The sequence below is a fragment of the Bos indicus genome, chromosome 1 (assembly GCF_029378745.1).
Source record: "Bos indicus isolate NIAB-ARS_2022 breed Sahiwal x Tharparkar chromosome 1, NIAB-ARS_B.indTharparkar_mat_pri_1.0, whole genome shotgun sequence".
In the NCBI taxonomy this organism is placed as follows: domain Eukaryota; kingdom Metazoa; phylum Chordata; class Mammalia; order Artiodactyla; family Bovidae; genus Bos; species Bos indicus.
The window spans coordinates 119309622-119323652 of NC_091760.1; the positions used below are offsets into that span (position 1 = coordinate 119309622).

At 39.2% G+C, this 14031-nt stretch overlaps 1 protein-coding gene across 1 annotated transcript in view; it reads left to right on the forward strand.

Annotated features, from left to right (window-relative positions):
- The window catches only part of LOC109564525 (ceruloplasmin-like), a 42019-nt gene that overhangs the window by 26572 nt on the left and 1416 nt on the right, over window positions 1-14031 (forward strand). The window contains exons 15-18 of the mRNA XM_019967957.2: window positions 4275-4381; window positions 5395-5596; window positions 8005-8144; window positions 13064-13226. Of these exons, the coding sequence (XP_019823516.2) occupies window positions 4275-4381; window positions 5395-5596; window positions 8005-8144; window positions 13064-13222 (608 nt within the window). The 3' untranslated portion in view covers window positions 13223-13226. The remainder of the gene's footprint in view (window positions 1-4274; window positions 4382-5394; window positions 5597-8004; window positions 8145-13063; window positions 13227-14031) is intronic.

A 14031-nucleotide genomic window follows, 5' to 3' on the forward strand; every position in this document is an offset into this window, starting at 1 on the left:
AAATTGATAAACATTTAGTCAGATTCATCAATAAAAAAGAGAGAGAGTGCAAGTAAATAAAATAAAAAATGAAAGAGAACTTACAACTGACACCACAGCAATACAAATTATCATAAGAGATTACTACAAACAATTATATGCTAATAAAATGGACATCCTAGAATAAATAGATAAATTCCTAGAAATATGCAATCTTCTGAGATTGCATCAGGAAGAAAAATTGAAAACATGAAATGAAACTGAATCTGTTGAAAAAACAACAACAAAGTCCAGCACCAGATGGCTTCATGGCTGAATTCTACCTAACTTTTAGAAAAGAGTTAACACCTATCCTTCTCAAACTCTTTCAAAAAATTGCAGATGAAAGAATGCTTCCAAACTTATTCTATGAGGCCAGCATCACCCTGATACCAAGACCAAACAAAGATACCACAAAAAAAGAAAATTACAGGCCAATATCACTGATAAACATAGATACAAAAATCCTCAAGAAAATACTAGCAAACTAAATCCAATGATACAATAAAAGGGTCATATACCATGATCAAGTAGGATTTATCCCAGGGATGCATGCTAAGTCACTTCAGTTGTGTCCGACTCTTTGCGACCCCATGGACCCCATGGACCGTAGACTGCCAGCCTCTTCCATCCATGGGATTCTGCAGGCAAGAATGCTGGAATGGGTTGCCATTTCCATCTCCAAAGGATCTTCCTGACCCAGGGATCAAACCTGCATCTCTTATGTTTCCTACATTGGCAGATGTGTTCTTTACCACTAGCGTCACCTGGGATAGTTCGTTCCACAAGTCAATCAATGTGATACATCACATCAACAAATCATCAACAAATTGAAGATTAAAAGGATATGATCATCTCAATAGATGCAGAAAAAGCTTTTGAAAAATTAAACAACTATTTATGATAAAAAGTCTCAACAAATTGAGTACAGAGGGAACATACCTCAACATAATAACGGCCATATATGACAAGACCACAGCTAACATCAAACTCAACAGTGAAAAGCTAAAAGTGTTTCCTCTATGATCAGAAGCAAGACAAGGATGCCCACTCTCACCAGTTTTATTCAACATAGTATTCAAAGTCCTAGTCACAGCAATCAAACTAGAAAAAGAAATAAAAGGAATCCAAAACTGGAAAAGAAGAAGTGAAACTCTTACTGTTTGCAGATGACATGATACTGTACATTGAAAATCCTAAAGCCACCACCAAAAAACTCCTTGGGCTCATCAACGAATCTGATAAAGTTGAAGGATACAAAATTTATGTACAGAAATTTATGCATTTATATACACTAACAACAAGATATCAGAAAGAGAAATTAATGAATAAATTAAGAAATTAATCCCATTCACAATCACACCAAAAGAATAAACTACCTAGAAACAAACCAACCAAAAGAGGTAAAAGACTTGTACTCAGAAAGTACAGAAAGCTCTTGTACGCTGAGAAAAAAATTTGAAGACAACACAAACAGATGGAAAGATATTCCATTCCTGGAATGAAAACAAACTATCCCACTGAAAATAAACAAACACGGCCAAGTAACTGCTTTGGGGAAAAGAAAAGCCCCAAAGCTTTTATGCAAGACTGTGGGGCTAATGTTCTTTCTTAAATAGGATTATAGTTCCAGGTGAGAGACATTAGTGGACTAGGAAGGAGAGGGGGCGACAGAGGATGAGATGGTTGGATGACAACACTGACTCACTGGACATGAGTTTGAGCAAATTCTGGGAGATGGTGAAGCACAGGGAAGCCTGGAGTGCTGCAGTCCATGGGGTCCCAAAGAGCTGAACCTGACTTAGCAATTGAACAACAGCAAGAAGGGCCTGAAGAACAAGTTTGAGAGAGAAGTTGCTTTTGCAAATGAAGTTTGCTTCCAGGATAGGGCACCATGTGTATACAATTTGTGTGCAGCTCTCCCACCTCTTTACCTCTCCAGTTGTCAGGTATTTATGCTGTGTTCAATGTCTGCAACTCAAGTGCCAAAGTAGGAGTTGAGTACAAGGTGCAGTGTGTGAGGGAGGAGGCAAGGGAAAGAGTTGAGCAGCTAAGAAAAAGGGAGAAACCTCATGTGCTAATCATCGTGACATCACCCTGTACAGCATGCCACTCAGCATTCTAAACTCAAAGGAAATGAATGCTTTTTAATAAAAATGCCCAGGAGGGAGACCCTAAAATGAAGATTTGTGTGCAGACAGTGGTCTTGGGATAAACAACTTTGGGGGAATAAAAAAAGAAAGAAGCAAAATTGGACAGGGAAAAAAGGTTTAACAGAGATGTAACCTCAACAGAAGTCACAGCCACAACTCTGAGAAATTTCAGATTGGGTAGCCTGAAGCAACTTAGCAGCAGCAGCAGCAGCTCTCCTGAGTTGGGGTAAGAGAACTGACACCTTTGTATCCCTGCCCAGTCATTGGATGCAGGCATGGGGGACGTGGCTGTTGATACCTGGTGGAGTATATTTCAAGGGGGATATAAAAGAGGCATCCAGAATGTCCTCTTGGAGAAAGAAATGGCAACCCACTCTAGTATTCTTGGCTAGAGAATCCTATGGGCGGAGTAGCCTGGTGGGCTGCTGTCCATAGGGTCGCACAGGGTCGGACACGACTGAAGTGACTTAACATGCATGCATGCATTGGAGAAGGAAATGGCAACTCACTCCAGTGTTCTTGCCTGGAGAATCCCAGGGAGAGGGGACCCTGGTGGGCCGCCGTCTATGGGGTCGCACAGAGTCAGACACGACTGAAGCGACTTAGCAGCAGCAGCAGCAGAATGTCCTCTAAAGGTGCCCATAACAATAAGTAGTTCTGGGAATTAAGGGTATCAAAGAAAGAGTCAAATTCAGAAGAAAAAAAAAAGATTTGTGGGGCAGAAAGACTAAAGATAGACTTTGATGATAGGTGGAACATTCCCTTTTGATTTTAAAAGTAGACAGTCCTACCATGGGACCAAGATGAATCTCCTGCCAAGGGAGTTTGCAAGTCAGCACTTTGTTCTGATTAGCCAGGAAAGGATCACATTACATGCATTTCACTAACACTTCTGAGTACCTGCTGTGTCCCTGGATCTGTGCAGTGTGCTGGAAGGAGAGGGCTAATACTAAGATGATTGTTCAAGATTTGGAACTGGGGAGGCTGAGGATGGGGTTGGTTAGTAGAGAAGGAAGACTATGTCACAGGTGCTTGGAAACACCTCTGGAAGGGAGAGATGTAGAATGATACAGCAAGGGGTGAGGGTGGGGACCAAAAGAACTTTCCCGCAAGAGTCAAGAAGATTCAAATTAATGCAAACAGCCTTGGGGGTGGGGAGGGGAAGGAGGTGCATGTGATCTTCAGATTGGAAGGTTCGGAGCTGTGATTCAAAACAATTCTGTCACATTTCAAAGACTGAGTTATCTTCACGACAGTAAGTATTTGTTGAACAAGTGAATTAGATTTAACAATTGATATTTTTCAATGGCAGAATCACTATAAAGGTTTTTTTTTAGTTTACTTGTTTATTTTTGGCTGTGCTGGGCTTTCTCTAGTATCAGTGAACAGGGTCTACTCTCTAGTTGCGGTGCGCGGGCTTCTCATTGCGATGGTTTCTCTTGTTGCTCTAGAGCTCTAGAGCACTGGCTCAGTATTTGTGGCACATGGACTTTGCTGTCCCTTGGCACATGGGATCTTCCTAGACCAGGGACTGAACCCATGTTCCCTACATTGGCAGGCAAATTCTTTACTGCTGAGTCATCAGAGAAGCCCCCATTATAAAGTTTTGATCCTGTAATGCTGAGAATCTAACAACCAACCCTGACAGTGACATCAACCTTGCCCTGTGGGTCAGAAGACGTAACACCAAGGGCTTCCCTTCACCATCTTGTCTAATCCCTAAATTCCCATTTTATGTGCATGAGGAAAAGCAAAGTGAAGTAAAAGTGTTAGGCGCTCAGTCATGTTCAACTCTCTGTGACCCCATATGGACTGTAGCCTGTCAAGCTTCTCTGTCCCTGGGATCATCCAGGCAAGGACACTGGAGTTGGTTGCAACCTCCTCCAGGGGATCTTCCTGACTGAGCATGAAGAAACAGAAGTCTAAACCATGTAAACACATTGACTAAGATCACAAAGCCAGAAGCTGTGGAGCCAGGAGTGAAAACGAGGACTATGCTGTTTAATATCTGTATAGCTTTAGGGTTTGTTCATTTTCTGGTTTTCCGTAAAGAAATGCGATTTAAAAGATTCTGTTTAAACCCATTGCATTTACCTATTTCAGGAGAGATCCGAACATACGTTTGGCAGGTTCCTGAAAGATCTGGTCCTACCTCAAATGACTTTGAGTGCATACCTTGGTTTTACTATTCGACCGTGGACATGGTTAAGGTAAGCTTCAAATTCCAGTTTTTATACTTAGAAATTACGACAAAAGCAAGGTTTTATTTTTCTTTAAAATCTCAGTTTTATGTAAACTTTCTAAATACTGCTTAGGTTTTAATTCTATACAAGTTTGCATTTTTCAAGAGCAAAAAATTATTACATTATGATTACTTAGATTTAGGATATTTTCCAACATGTTACTGTGGATTGAAGTACATATATATATATGGAATATATATATATGGGATAAACACATATATATGTATAATTATATGATAATACCCTCTTCTTTGTTTCATTGAATAAGATTTAGTTTCCAGAAAATTAAGGATGAAGTTTTAAAATTCTGTAATTAGTTACAAATTAATGGACACACAGTATTTATCTTTTAAAAACTCTCAACTTGAGGTCCAGTTCATTTGTATTAAAAAAAAAAAGAGCTCATTTTCTGGCCTTTTAGTTATTTTTGGCCTGCTTTCCACCAAAACCAAGAGCAGACACAGACATTCAACCCCAAAAGAAAATAAATACAAACAAACCAGGAATCCCAACTGAAAGTGGCTGCAAGAACAAATGTATCATTGGTGGGGGAGGATCCATGACCTTTAGACAAGTCTGTCAACCAACTCCAATGCAAGGGAATTCTAATTAAAACCGAAGTTCTGTTTTTTAATTAAAATTTCAAAGATAAAGCTAAATCTACTCAGGAATGTATCTAAAATCCCTTTCAAGAGTTTGTTGTTCACTTTGGACCTCAACTCTAATGAGTGAGATGATGATTTTTTTTTCCAATCAAGAATTTAGCAAGTTATTTGTGGAAATTCTGATTTGAAAAAAAAGAAAAAAGGAAGAGAATTTAGCAAGTCAAATATTGTTCCTTATGCTCAGAGTTAGAACCCTAATCATTCAAAACTCAGGATCTAACCTCACTCAAACAAAAACTTGTTCCCACTCTTTTCCTTGTCTGGGGGAGTTTTTTAGCTGTGGACACAGTTCATCATCTTGCTTTGTCTCTCCAGGATCTTAATAGTGGACTGGTAGGTCCTTTGATTGTATGTCGAAAAGACACCAAAGAAAACATAGTTCACCGTGTTCTCCTCTTCCTGAGTTTTGATGAGAATGAATCCTGGTACACTGAAGAAAACATCAATACCTATGCTCAAGAACCAAACCAAGTAGACAGGAATGATATTACTTTTAAACGAAGCAACAGAATGCATGGTAATGTCCACTCACTAACTCACTGACTGGCGCCTACAGGTGGTTCTGCCCAAAGGGAACAGATAAAGGTTTGCATCCGTCACTCTCAGCACAGTCTAAAGAACACAATCCATAGAGCTGGGGTGCAGATCACATAGACTAGGGGCCAGCAAACTTTTTCCATCAGGGGCTGGATAGTAAAGACTTTAGACTTGTAGACCATAGCGTTTCTGCCTTGAACTCTTCTACTCAACCCTTGTGACACCAAAACACTCACATGTAAGTGAGTATTTACATGCAAATGTAAGTGGCTTCAAGTCAGTAAAAGTGCACTGGAAATAGTATTTCACACAATTTTCACATCAGGAAATATATTTTTTTTTTATTTTGTTCAACTGTTGAGAAGTTTAAAAACCAGTCTTTGCTCATGAGCAGTAGAGAAAAGGACAGTGAGTGAGCTGGAGCTGGCACTCAGGCTGTAGACCACTGTCCTAGCAGCGTGGTGAATTCTAATGTCCCTGGAGCCCTGAGGACAATGTAAAACTGAGGATATCCGCTAACATTCCTTGAAGGTCTAACTACATGCTCTAAAGCACTGTCTGAGGCCTTGAGGAGATACAAAAGCCATAAGGTGGATCATCTCTCAAGTTGTTCAGCGTGTTTCCACAGTAAAAGGCTGACTCAAAGGGATGCTCTGACAGCATTATAAATAGCACTGTGTTTTAAATTCTTATTTGGGAGGTCAAGAAAGGTTTCATGAAGGTGAGGAGAACTTTGAGTATTTAAAGATGCCTAGGAGCCTCTCTAGTGGAAAACGAAGGGAATGACCTTCCGGGTGGATGGAAGAAGGTAAGCTAGGTCACAGAGCACCTGGAAAGAAAAAGCCATCAGTGTGGGGAATGAATACCCTGTTAAGAATTTAAACTTGATCTAAACCAGGGTTTCTCAAAGTTGACACTATTGACATTTTTGGTTGGATAACTCCTTGTGGGGGAGCTGTCCTATTGTAGGATGTTTAGCAGAGCCATACTCCCAACCCCCTAGATGCCAGTAGCCCTTCTGCTCAGGTTGTGAGAACTAAAAAAATGTCTCCAGACACTGCCTCCCTTAGAGGAGAAGATCCTGTTGAGAACCACTATGCTAAAGGTTTCAAGAGCAGTGAGCTAGAGAACAATAGAAATAGATGTATGTGTTCCGAACAATTCTGGCAGTTGTGCTCCAAGTGTGGCCCATGAACCAGTAGTAGTGGCAGCCCTTCAGAGTTTGTTAGAAATGCAGTATTTCAGCCTTCACACACCCAGTGGATCACAATCTGCATTTTAACAAGATTCCCAGCCATGCACACACTAAAGTTTGAGAAGCACTGATCTAAAGCAGCGTGTCAGTGTCTCCTAGTTTTTTCCTGTTACTTCCCTCCATCAGCTAAAAGCATTAGAGCTCAACCTCCACAGATAAATGGTTATTAATTACATATGATATGTGTGTGCCCTTGTGCTCAGTCGTGTCTGACTCTTTGCGACCCCATGGACTGTAGCCCACCAGGCTCTTCTCTCCATGGGATTTCCCAGGCAAGAATACTTAAGTGGGTTGCCATTTCCTCTTTCAGGGGCTCTTCTTGACCCAGAGATGGAACCCATGTCTCTTGTGTTTTCTGCACTGGCAGGAGGATTCTTTTACCACTGAGCCACCTGGGAAGCCCAAAAAAAGGGCTTCCTGAATTAATTATATATTTGTGTCACTGTGATAATATATTCCATGTATTTCCAAAGACAGACACAAAATAGAAAAGGAAAAAGAAGGATATATAGTTTTTTATCTTAATATTTTCTTCCTATTACCCATTGGAAGCCATATCTGGTGAGGATTAAAGCGGGGGCAAGACAAGACCTCAGGCAAATGGCCATTCCTGGAGAAGGAAATGGCAACCCACTCCAGTATTCTTGCAGGGAGAATCCCATGGACAGAGGAGCCTGGCGGGCTGTAGTCCATGGGGTCGCAAAGAGTCAGACAAGACAACTTAGTGACTGAACAACAAATGGCCATTCCAGTCATACTCATGACAGGTCATGAAGGAAATGGGATCACACTGCTAATGTTCTGAGCCTATTGAGATAATTTCAAGTATGCTTTAAATTTATAGACCTATTCAAGTATCCACCAACTTAAGTATCCTTAGTTGTGAATTATTCTAGAACAACCCACTTATGTTAAAGTCAGTGCCTCATTTCCTCGGGCAAGGAAAAACTCTCCAGCATCAGACACACCCATGAAAGGGTGGCTTGGTCATGTTTAACAGCGTCCTTAGGCTAGCTTGAAAACCCTCATGGCCTCTGAACACATCATGGTGCTTTCTATAAGGTGTTTTTTAAAAAACATTATTTCAAATCCTGGTCGAATATAACAAACTGTGTCCCCCTCTCCACCCACAGCAATTAACGGAAGAATGTTTGCAAATAACCAAGGCCTGGTATTTCACGTGGGGAGTGAAGTGAATTGGTATCTGATTGGCATAGGGGATGAGTCTGGCCTGCACACAGTTCACTTTCACGGCCACAGCTTTGTCTTCACGGTAAGAGGCCTGGGCAGCTCCTCTTAATTACTAAAGTACCTTGTTATTGGGGTAGCATAGAAAGATAACAGGATAAGAAAGGAAATGACCACACCAGAACGCAAGTTCATTACATACAATCTGCAGTATGTCTGATGCAATAGTTACACATTTAGCTCTTTGTATCCTACAGACATTTGATGAATGCTTCTGAATACATGAATTGCACTTCTTCCTCTATTCTGATGTTTCTCAATAAGTAAATAAAACATCTATAATCATCTTAATTTTACCCCTCTTTCCCAACTTATCTTTTTAATTTTCAAACTCTCAGTCACATAAAATAAAAATACCTTGAACACGCCTATATATTTTTGCTGCATTTGCTTTCTCTCTGTTTTTTTTTTTTTTTTTTTTCTGAATCCAACGGAAAGTAAATTGCAAACATCACGACTGTTCACTCCTAAATACTAAAGCAGGTGTATCCTAAGAATGAAGACAATCCTGCCTCAACCACAATAATATTATCATACCCTTTAAATTAACATTCATTGATAATATAATCTAACATACAGTCCATTCAAATATCACTAGTTGGCCCCAAAATGCTAGTTGTAATGGTTTTTCTTTTAATCCCAGATCTAACCATTTATACTTAGCATTTGGTTGTCATTGTCATGGTGGTTTTAGTCACTAAGTCGTGTCTGAGTCTTGCGACCCCATGGACTATAGCCCACCAGGTTCCTCTGTCCATGGGATTTCCCAGGCAAGAATACTGGAGTGGGGTGCCATTTTCTTTTCCAGGGGATCTTCACAATGCAGGAATCAAACCCAGGTTTCCTGCATTGCAGGCAAATTCTTTACCAACTGAATATCTTTCCTAAAATCAGGATACCATATGACGTTTATTTCCCTGATCTTTCATGATCTTTCATTTTTGAAGAGTCCAGGCCAGTTTTGTAGAATGTGCCATATTCTGTATTGTTCTGATCATTTCCTTGTGATTGGATCCATGTCAAACCCCTTGGCAAGAACACTACCTAGGGGATGCTGTGTATTTCTCGTATATAACATCAAGAGGTACACAGTGTCAACAGGTCCTAATACTGTGAAGGTTAAAGTTTGATAAGTTTCTGAAGGTGATGGGTACCATTCTCCCCATTTTGAAAGTATCATTTTCCTATTGTAACTAATAAGTAATCTGTGAGGTGATTTTTATGTGGTTTATTACAACAGTTTTTCATCTTACAGTTTAAAAAGTATCCATTGATGATCCTTGCCTGACTCAGTTTTTCTAATGGGGATTCCAAATGGTGACTTTCCAATTCTACCATTCTTTTAACATTTGCTATAAAATTAAAATATGGAACTAGGTGTGAAGTGGCTTTACAGTTCCTTTATTTTATTATTATTATATTGCCATCTTTTTCTACTTTATGATTTCTTAGTTTCCTTATAGCTTCTGTCTGGTTTGCTTCCCATCCCTCCACCTGTCATACTTCTTTACAGTTGTTTTTCCTGACCATTCTTGCTGGCTATTTCTCTAGTTTATTATAAGTATTTTCAATTTTATCCTTCCTCTGTCTCCAAGTTAGTATCATTTATTTACGTAGAGAGCTTTCTCTTTATTTCCTCATCCTAATCCCTTATATAAATGTTAATGTGCAATGCAGGATCAATTATATTTTTTGCATTCGACACCTCAAACTTCCAATCTAACCGCTTGGCATGATACAGTCTATCTTTTACACATTTATAGAAGTTTCACATAAAGCTTTCCTGAATTCTAGATGCATTCCGTTCATAGTTTCTTTAATGCTTTGGGTCTATCATAGAAATAAATTATTATGTACAACTTAATTTAGACAAAGTTTTATTTGTGTGTTGCTTTCTTTCCTTTAATAAAAAAAATTATTCCCTGTAAATTTTTTTTGCTTAAAAAACTAATTTTATTATAGGGAATTTTATATAATAAAGTACACAGAATAATATAATGAATCTCTTTATCCATTGCCCAGGTCCAGCAGTCTTGACATTTCCATGCTTCCATCTACACTCCTCATATTTGTTAAGGAAAAACCTAGGGTTGTTGTTAAGTTCTTAGATGTTTATATTAGACTTTAAAAATTAGAATGCTGCTGCTGCTGCTAAGCCACCTCAGTCGTGTCCAACTCTGTGCGACCCCATAGACGGCAGCCCACCAGGCTTCCCCGTCCCTAGGATTCTCCAGGCAAGAACACTGGAGTGGGTTGCCATTTCCTTCTCCAATGCATGAAAGTGAAAAGTGAAAGTGAAGTTGCTCAGTCGTGTTTAACTCTTAGCGACCCCATGGACTGCAGCCTACCAGGCTCCACCGTCCACGGGATTTTCCAGGCAAGAGTACTAGAGTGGGTCACCACTGCCTTCTCCAAAAAATTAGAATAAAAGAGATTAAAACCCAGATATAGTTTTTTACAGTGTACTTATTGTTCAGTTCAGCAATGCCTGTGATATTCCTATAACCATGCCAAGTGCTATGTGGAGATGAAATCAGATTTATCTTTCAGGAGCTACATTTATATAAATGATCACAGTATAAGGTGTCAAATTAAGTGGAATTTATGGCAACACTTCTATAGTGGTGATTATAGCTAACCTTTGAGTTTTTATGTGCTAGATGATATGCTTAGTGTTTTGCATGGATTTTTCATTGAACCCACACAACTTTCCCGTGAAAGACATACTATTTTATCACCATTTTACAGGGAAGTGAAGGATGGACAAGATAAAGAACTTTCCTACAAGCAAGAAGTGTTAAACTTAGGATTTGAACCCCTGGCTCTCACTCCAGAGCCCCTCACTCAACCTCTTCACAAAACTGCCTTCCTTTAGAATGATCCAGTTTGTACCATGCAGACTAGTACCACCAGTTATCAACTCTAGCCGCCCATTCTAAATTCACCGCAGATGGATACAAGAAGTCTTTCCCTTCTCTTGAGGCTGAACTTATCTTTATTTAAAAAAATTTTTTTATTGGAGGATAATTGCTTTATAATGTGTTGGCTTCTCCCATACAACAAGAGGAATCAGTCATAATTATATACAGAGTGAGATAAGTCAGAAAGAAAAAAACAAGTATATATTAACACACGTATATATGGAATCTAGAAAAATGGTACTAAGGCTGAATTTAATTACTCCAGCAATGATCCAGCTGCTGGAATCTACTCTCTGGGACATCTAGGGACAGCAGAGCAGCCCTCTGGGGTTACTAACTGGGTCTTGGGACAGACCAGCCAGTCACCTCCTATTCCCTAAGGCTATGATTTCCTTCGTATACATTTCCAGGTATATATGGTACATTTCCCAGTACCTTGTGCACGCCTTGAAGTGAAAATGTGCTCAGTTGTGTCTGACTCTTTGCGACCCCATGGACTGTAGCCTACCAGGCTCCTGTCCATGGGATTTTCCAGGCAACAGTACTAGAGTGGATTGCCATTTCCTTCTCCAGGGGATCTTTCTGATCCAGGGATTGAACCCAGGTCTCCCGCATTGTAGACAGATGCTTTACGGCCTGACATTGTCAATTCATTTAAATTGTTTCTTAAATTTTCTGACATCTTAGAAATGTATCTAATGTCATCCTTATTATTGTCACCTTTGATGCAAAATTAATTTCCCTAAATAGCAATGACTTAAGGCCCCACTCTGCCTCTAGTGGGAAATAGTTCAGCCTTCCTCCTCTCTACCTTCCAGTTTCTCCAGAGAGTCTTAACAGCCTAAATTTCTTCTAGTCATTTACAACTCTCACTTCCTGCATCTGCTCAGCTTCCTGCCTTCTCCCCTAACTCCTGTGGCTGGTATTTTCTCATCTCTCTGAGCAGCTCCAAATTGGAATACACCCCCATTACTTAAGATTTACCTGTGCAAGTATAAAATCAAGGACATTGTGGGTCATAGAGTTCAAGTGAAATTTTGGGGGTAAGTTAGAGGGGTTTTATTATTATTATTACACAGTGAAACTGTTATTGTTGTTATCAGTTGACATTAAATGTCGCTGTTTTTAATTTTCCTTCCACCATGAACCTTTGGCTCTCTTGCTTTTTACTGTCACTCTCAACACTTCTTTCTCTGCATTCTTCCTCTCTTGACTCTCTTCTCTCTTCTCTTCAAATTATTCTGGACCCCATCATGAGCTGCACTCTCCAACACATCCCCCACCCTCCAAACACCTCCCATCTATCAATATGATGCAGAGAAATTCAATCCCTCTTACTCTTTTTCTAATCCATCCAAGCCAGGCCTTGCACTTCATTTATCAAAATCAAAGTAGCCTACAGACGAGATAGTCTGCTAAACCTCAGGTTTTCTGTTTAGGGGAGGAATTAGCCATTAAGCCCTCAGCCTTCAGGCTCAACCCCAGAGAGCAGAGATGTGGCTCTTCTCTTTCCTGAAACTGTGATTTTTCCTGATTAGTTACATCTTGAGAAATGGTCATATTCATGTCACCAACATCCCTAGTTACAGTTAGAACATTTGGGATTTGTGAAACTGATGTTCTCTGAAACCTGTAGCACTCTGTATGAGACTCTGACAAGGTATCTAAAACCTATACTCACACAAGCACCCTTTTAGAGCGAGATGTTTCTCCTGTGGCGTTTCGCTAAAAAGCCCTGGGACTTCCTTCGCCAAACTCTCAATTGTATTCAGAGGAGAGGTTCAGTGGCACCTAATGCTTTCTAATCATCATCTGATAAAGTACATACAAGAGAGGAGTTATAGCAAACGGTAAGTTGGGTAAACCAGGAACAAGTGAAGGGCAGGGAAACCTGGTGTCCTTGGGGCTGCAGTCCTTGGGGCTGCAGAGTCGGACATGCTTTAGAGGCTGAACGACAACAAAAGGTGTAAATGACAGATATCTCTTAAAAGCTATTTAATTGTGTTTTGCCTTTTTTGTTGAGGACATGGGAGCGTTTCGCTCTGATGTGTATGACCTTCCTCCTGGGAGCTATCAAACTGTAAAAATGTATCCAAAAGATGTTGGAATATGGTTATTTCATTGCCATGTCAACGTTCACATCGGGGCAGGAATGGAAAGCGTTTACACTGTAATCGAGTGAAAAGGTATGTGAAATTCATTAGAAGTGCTGATATTTAAATAAATTCATATAAAAGTGTTTATATAAGTATATCTGATCTACTGAATATTTACATTTACAGTAATCAAAGATTACTGTTTTGATGTGACCAAGATAATCTAGCTTATTTTCTTTATAAATTTAGGTAAATTGTGTATAATCTGATAAAAGATATTTTAGAGTTAAATGTAATTTCTAGATTCCTATAATATCTGCATCCAGATTTGAACAGATAGTTCATGAAGATGAAATACAAGTGACTACTGAACCTATAAAGATATACAAACTTGCTTATAATCAAATCACTTAAAATTGCATTTAGACAACAATAAGATACTTTTGAATAAGAAAGCAATCTATTTGGCAAGGTTTTTTTTCACTGATAGTATCAATAACAGTGTGGTGAGAGGGTAATTGCACATACTTTGGTGGAAGTATATACTGTTTTCACAGTTCTGGTAAGAAACTATTGATAAGTAACAATTCTAATAATTTCATTTTCACATTCAAGTGACATTTTATTTTCTCTCATTTCCATCTCCCCCTTCTCGGATACATTTTATTAGCAACTTTTTATGAAAATAGTGTCTTTGTTACTGAGATTTTTATCAGTTCCTTGGTTACTTAGACTATTCATGAAATCATTATCCTTTGGTCTTTTGACAGAATGATTCTAACATTTTGACTCAGTAATTTTACATGACAGTTGATCTCAGAAAATTATCAGCAATACTGAAAAATATTTGTCACTATGTAATTTTATGCTGGTAGAAAACTTAAAATTAGGAAAT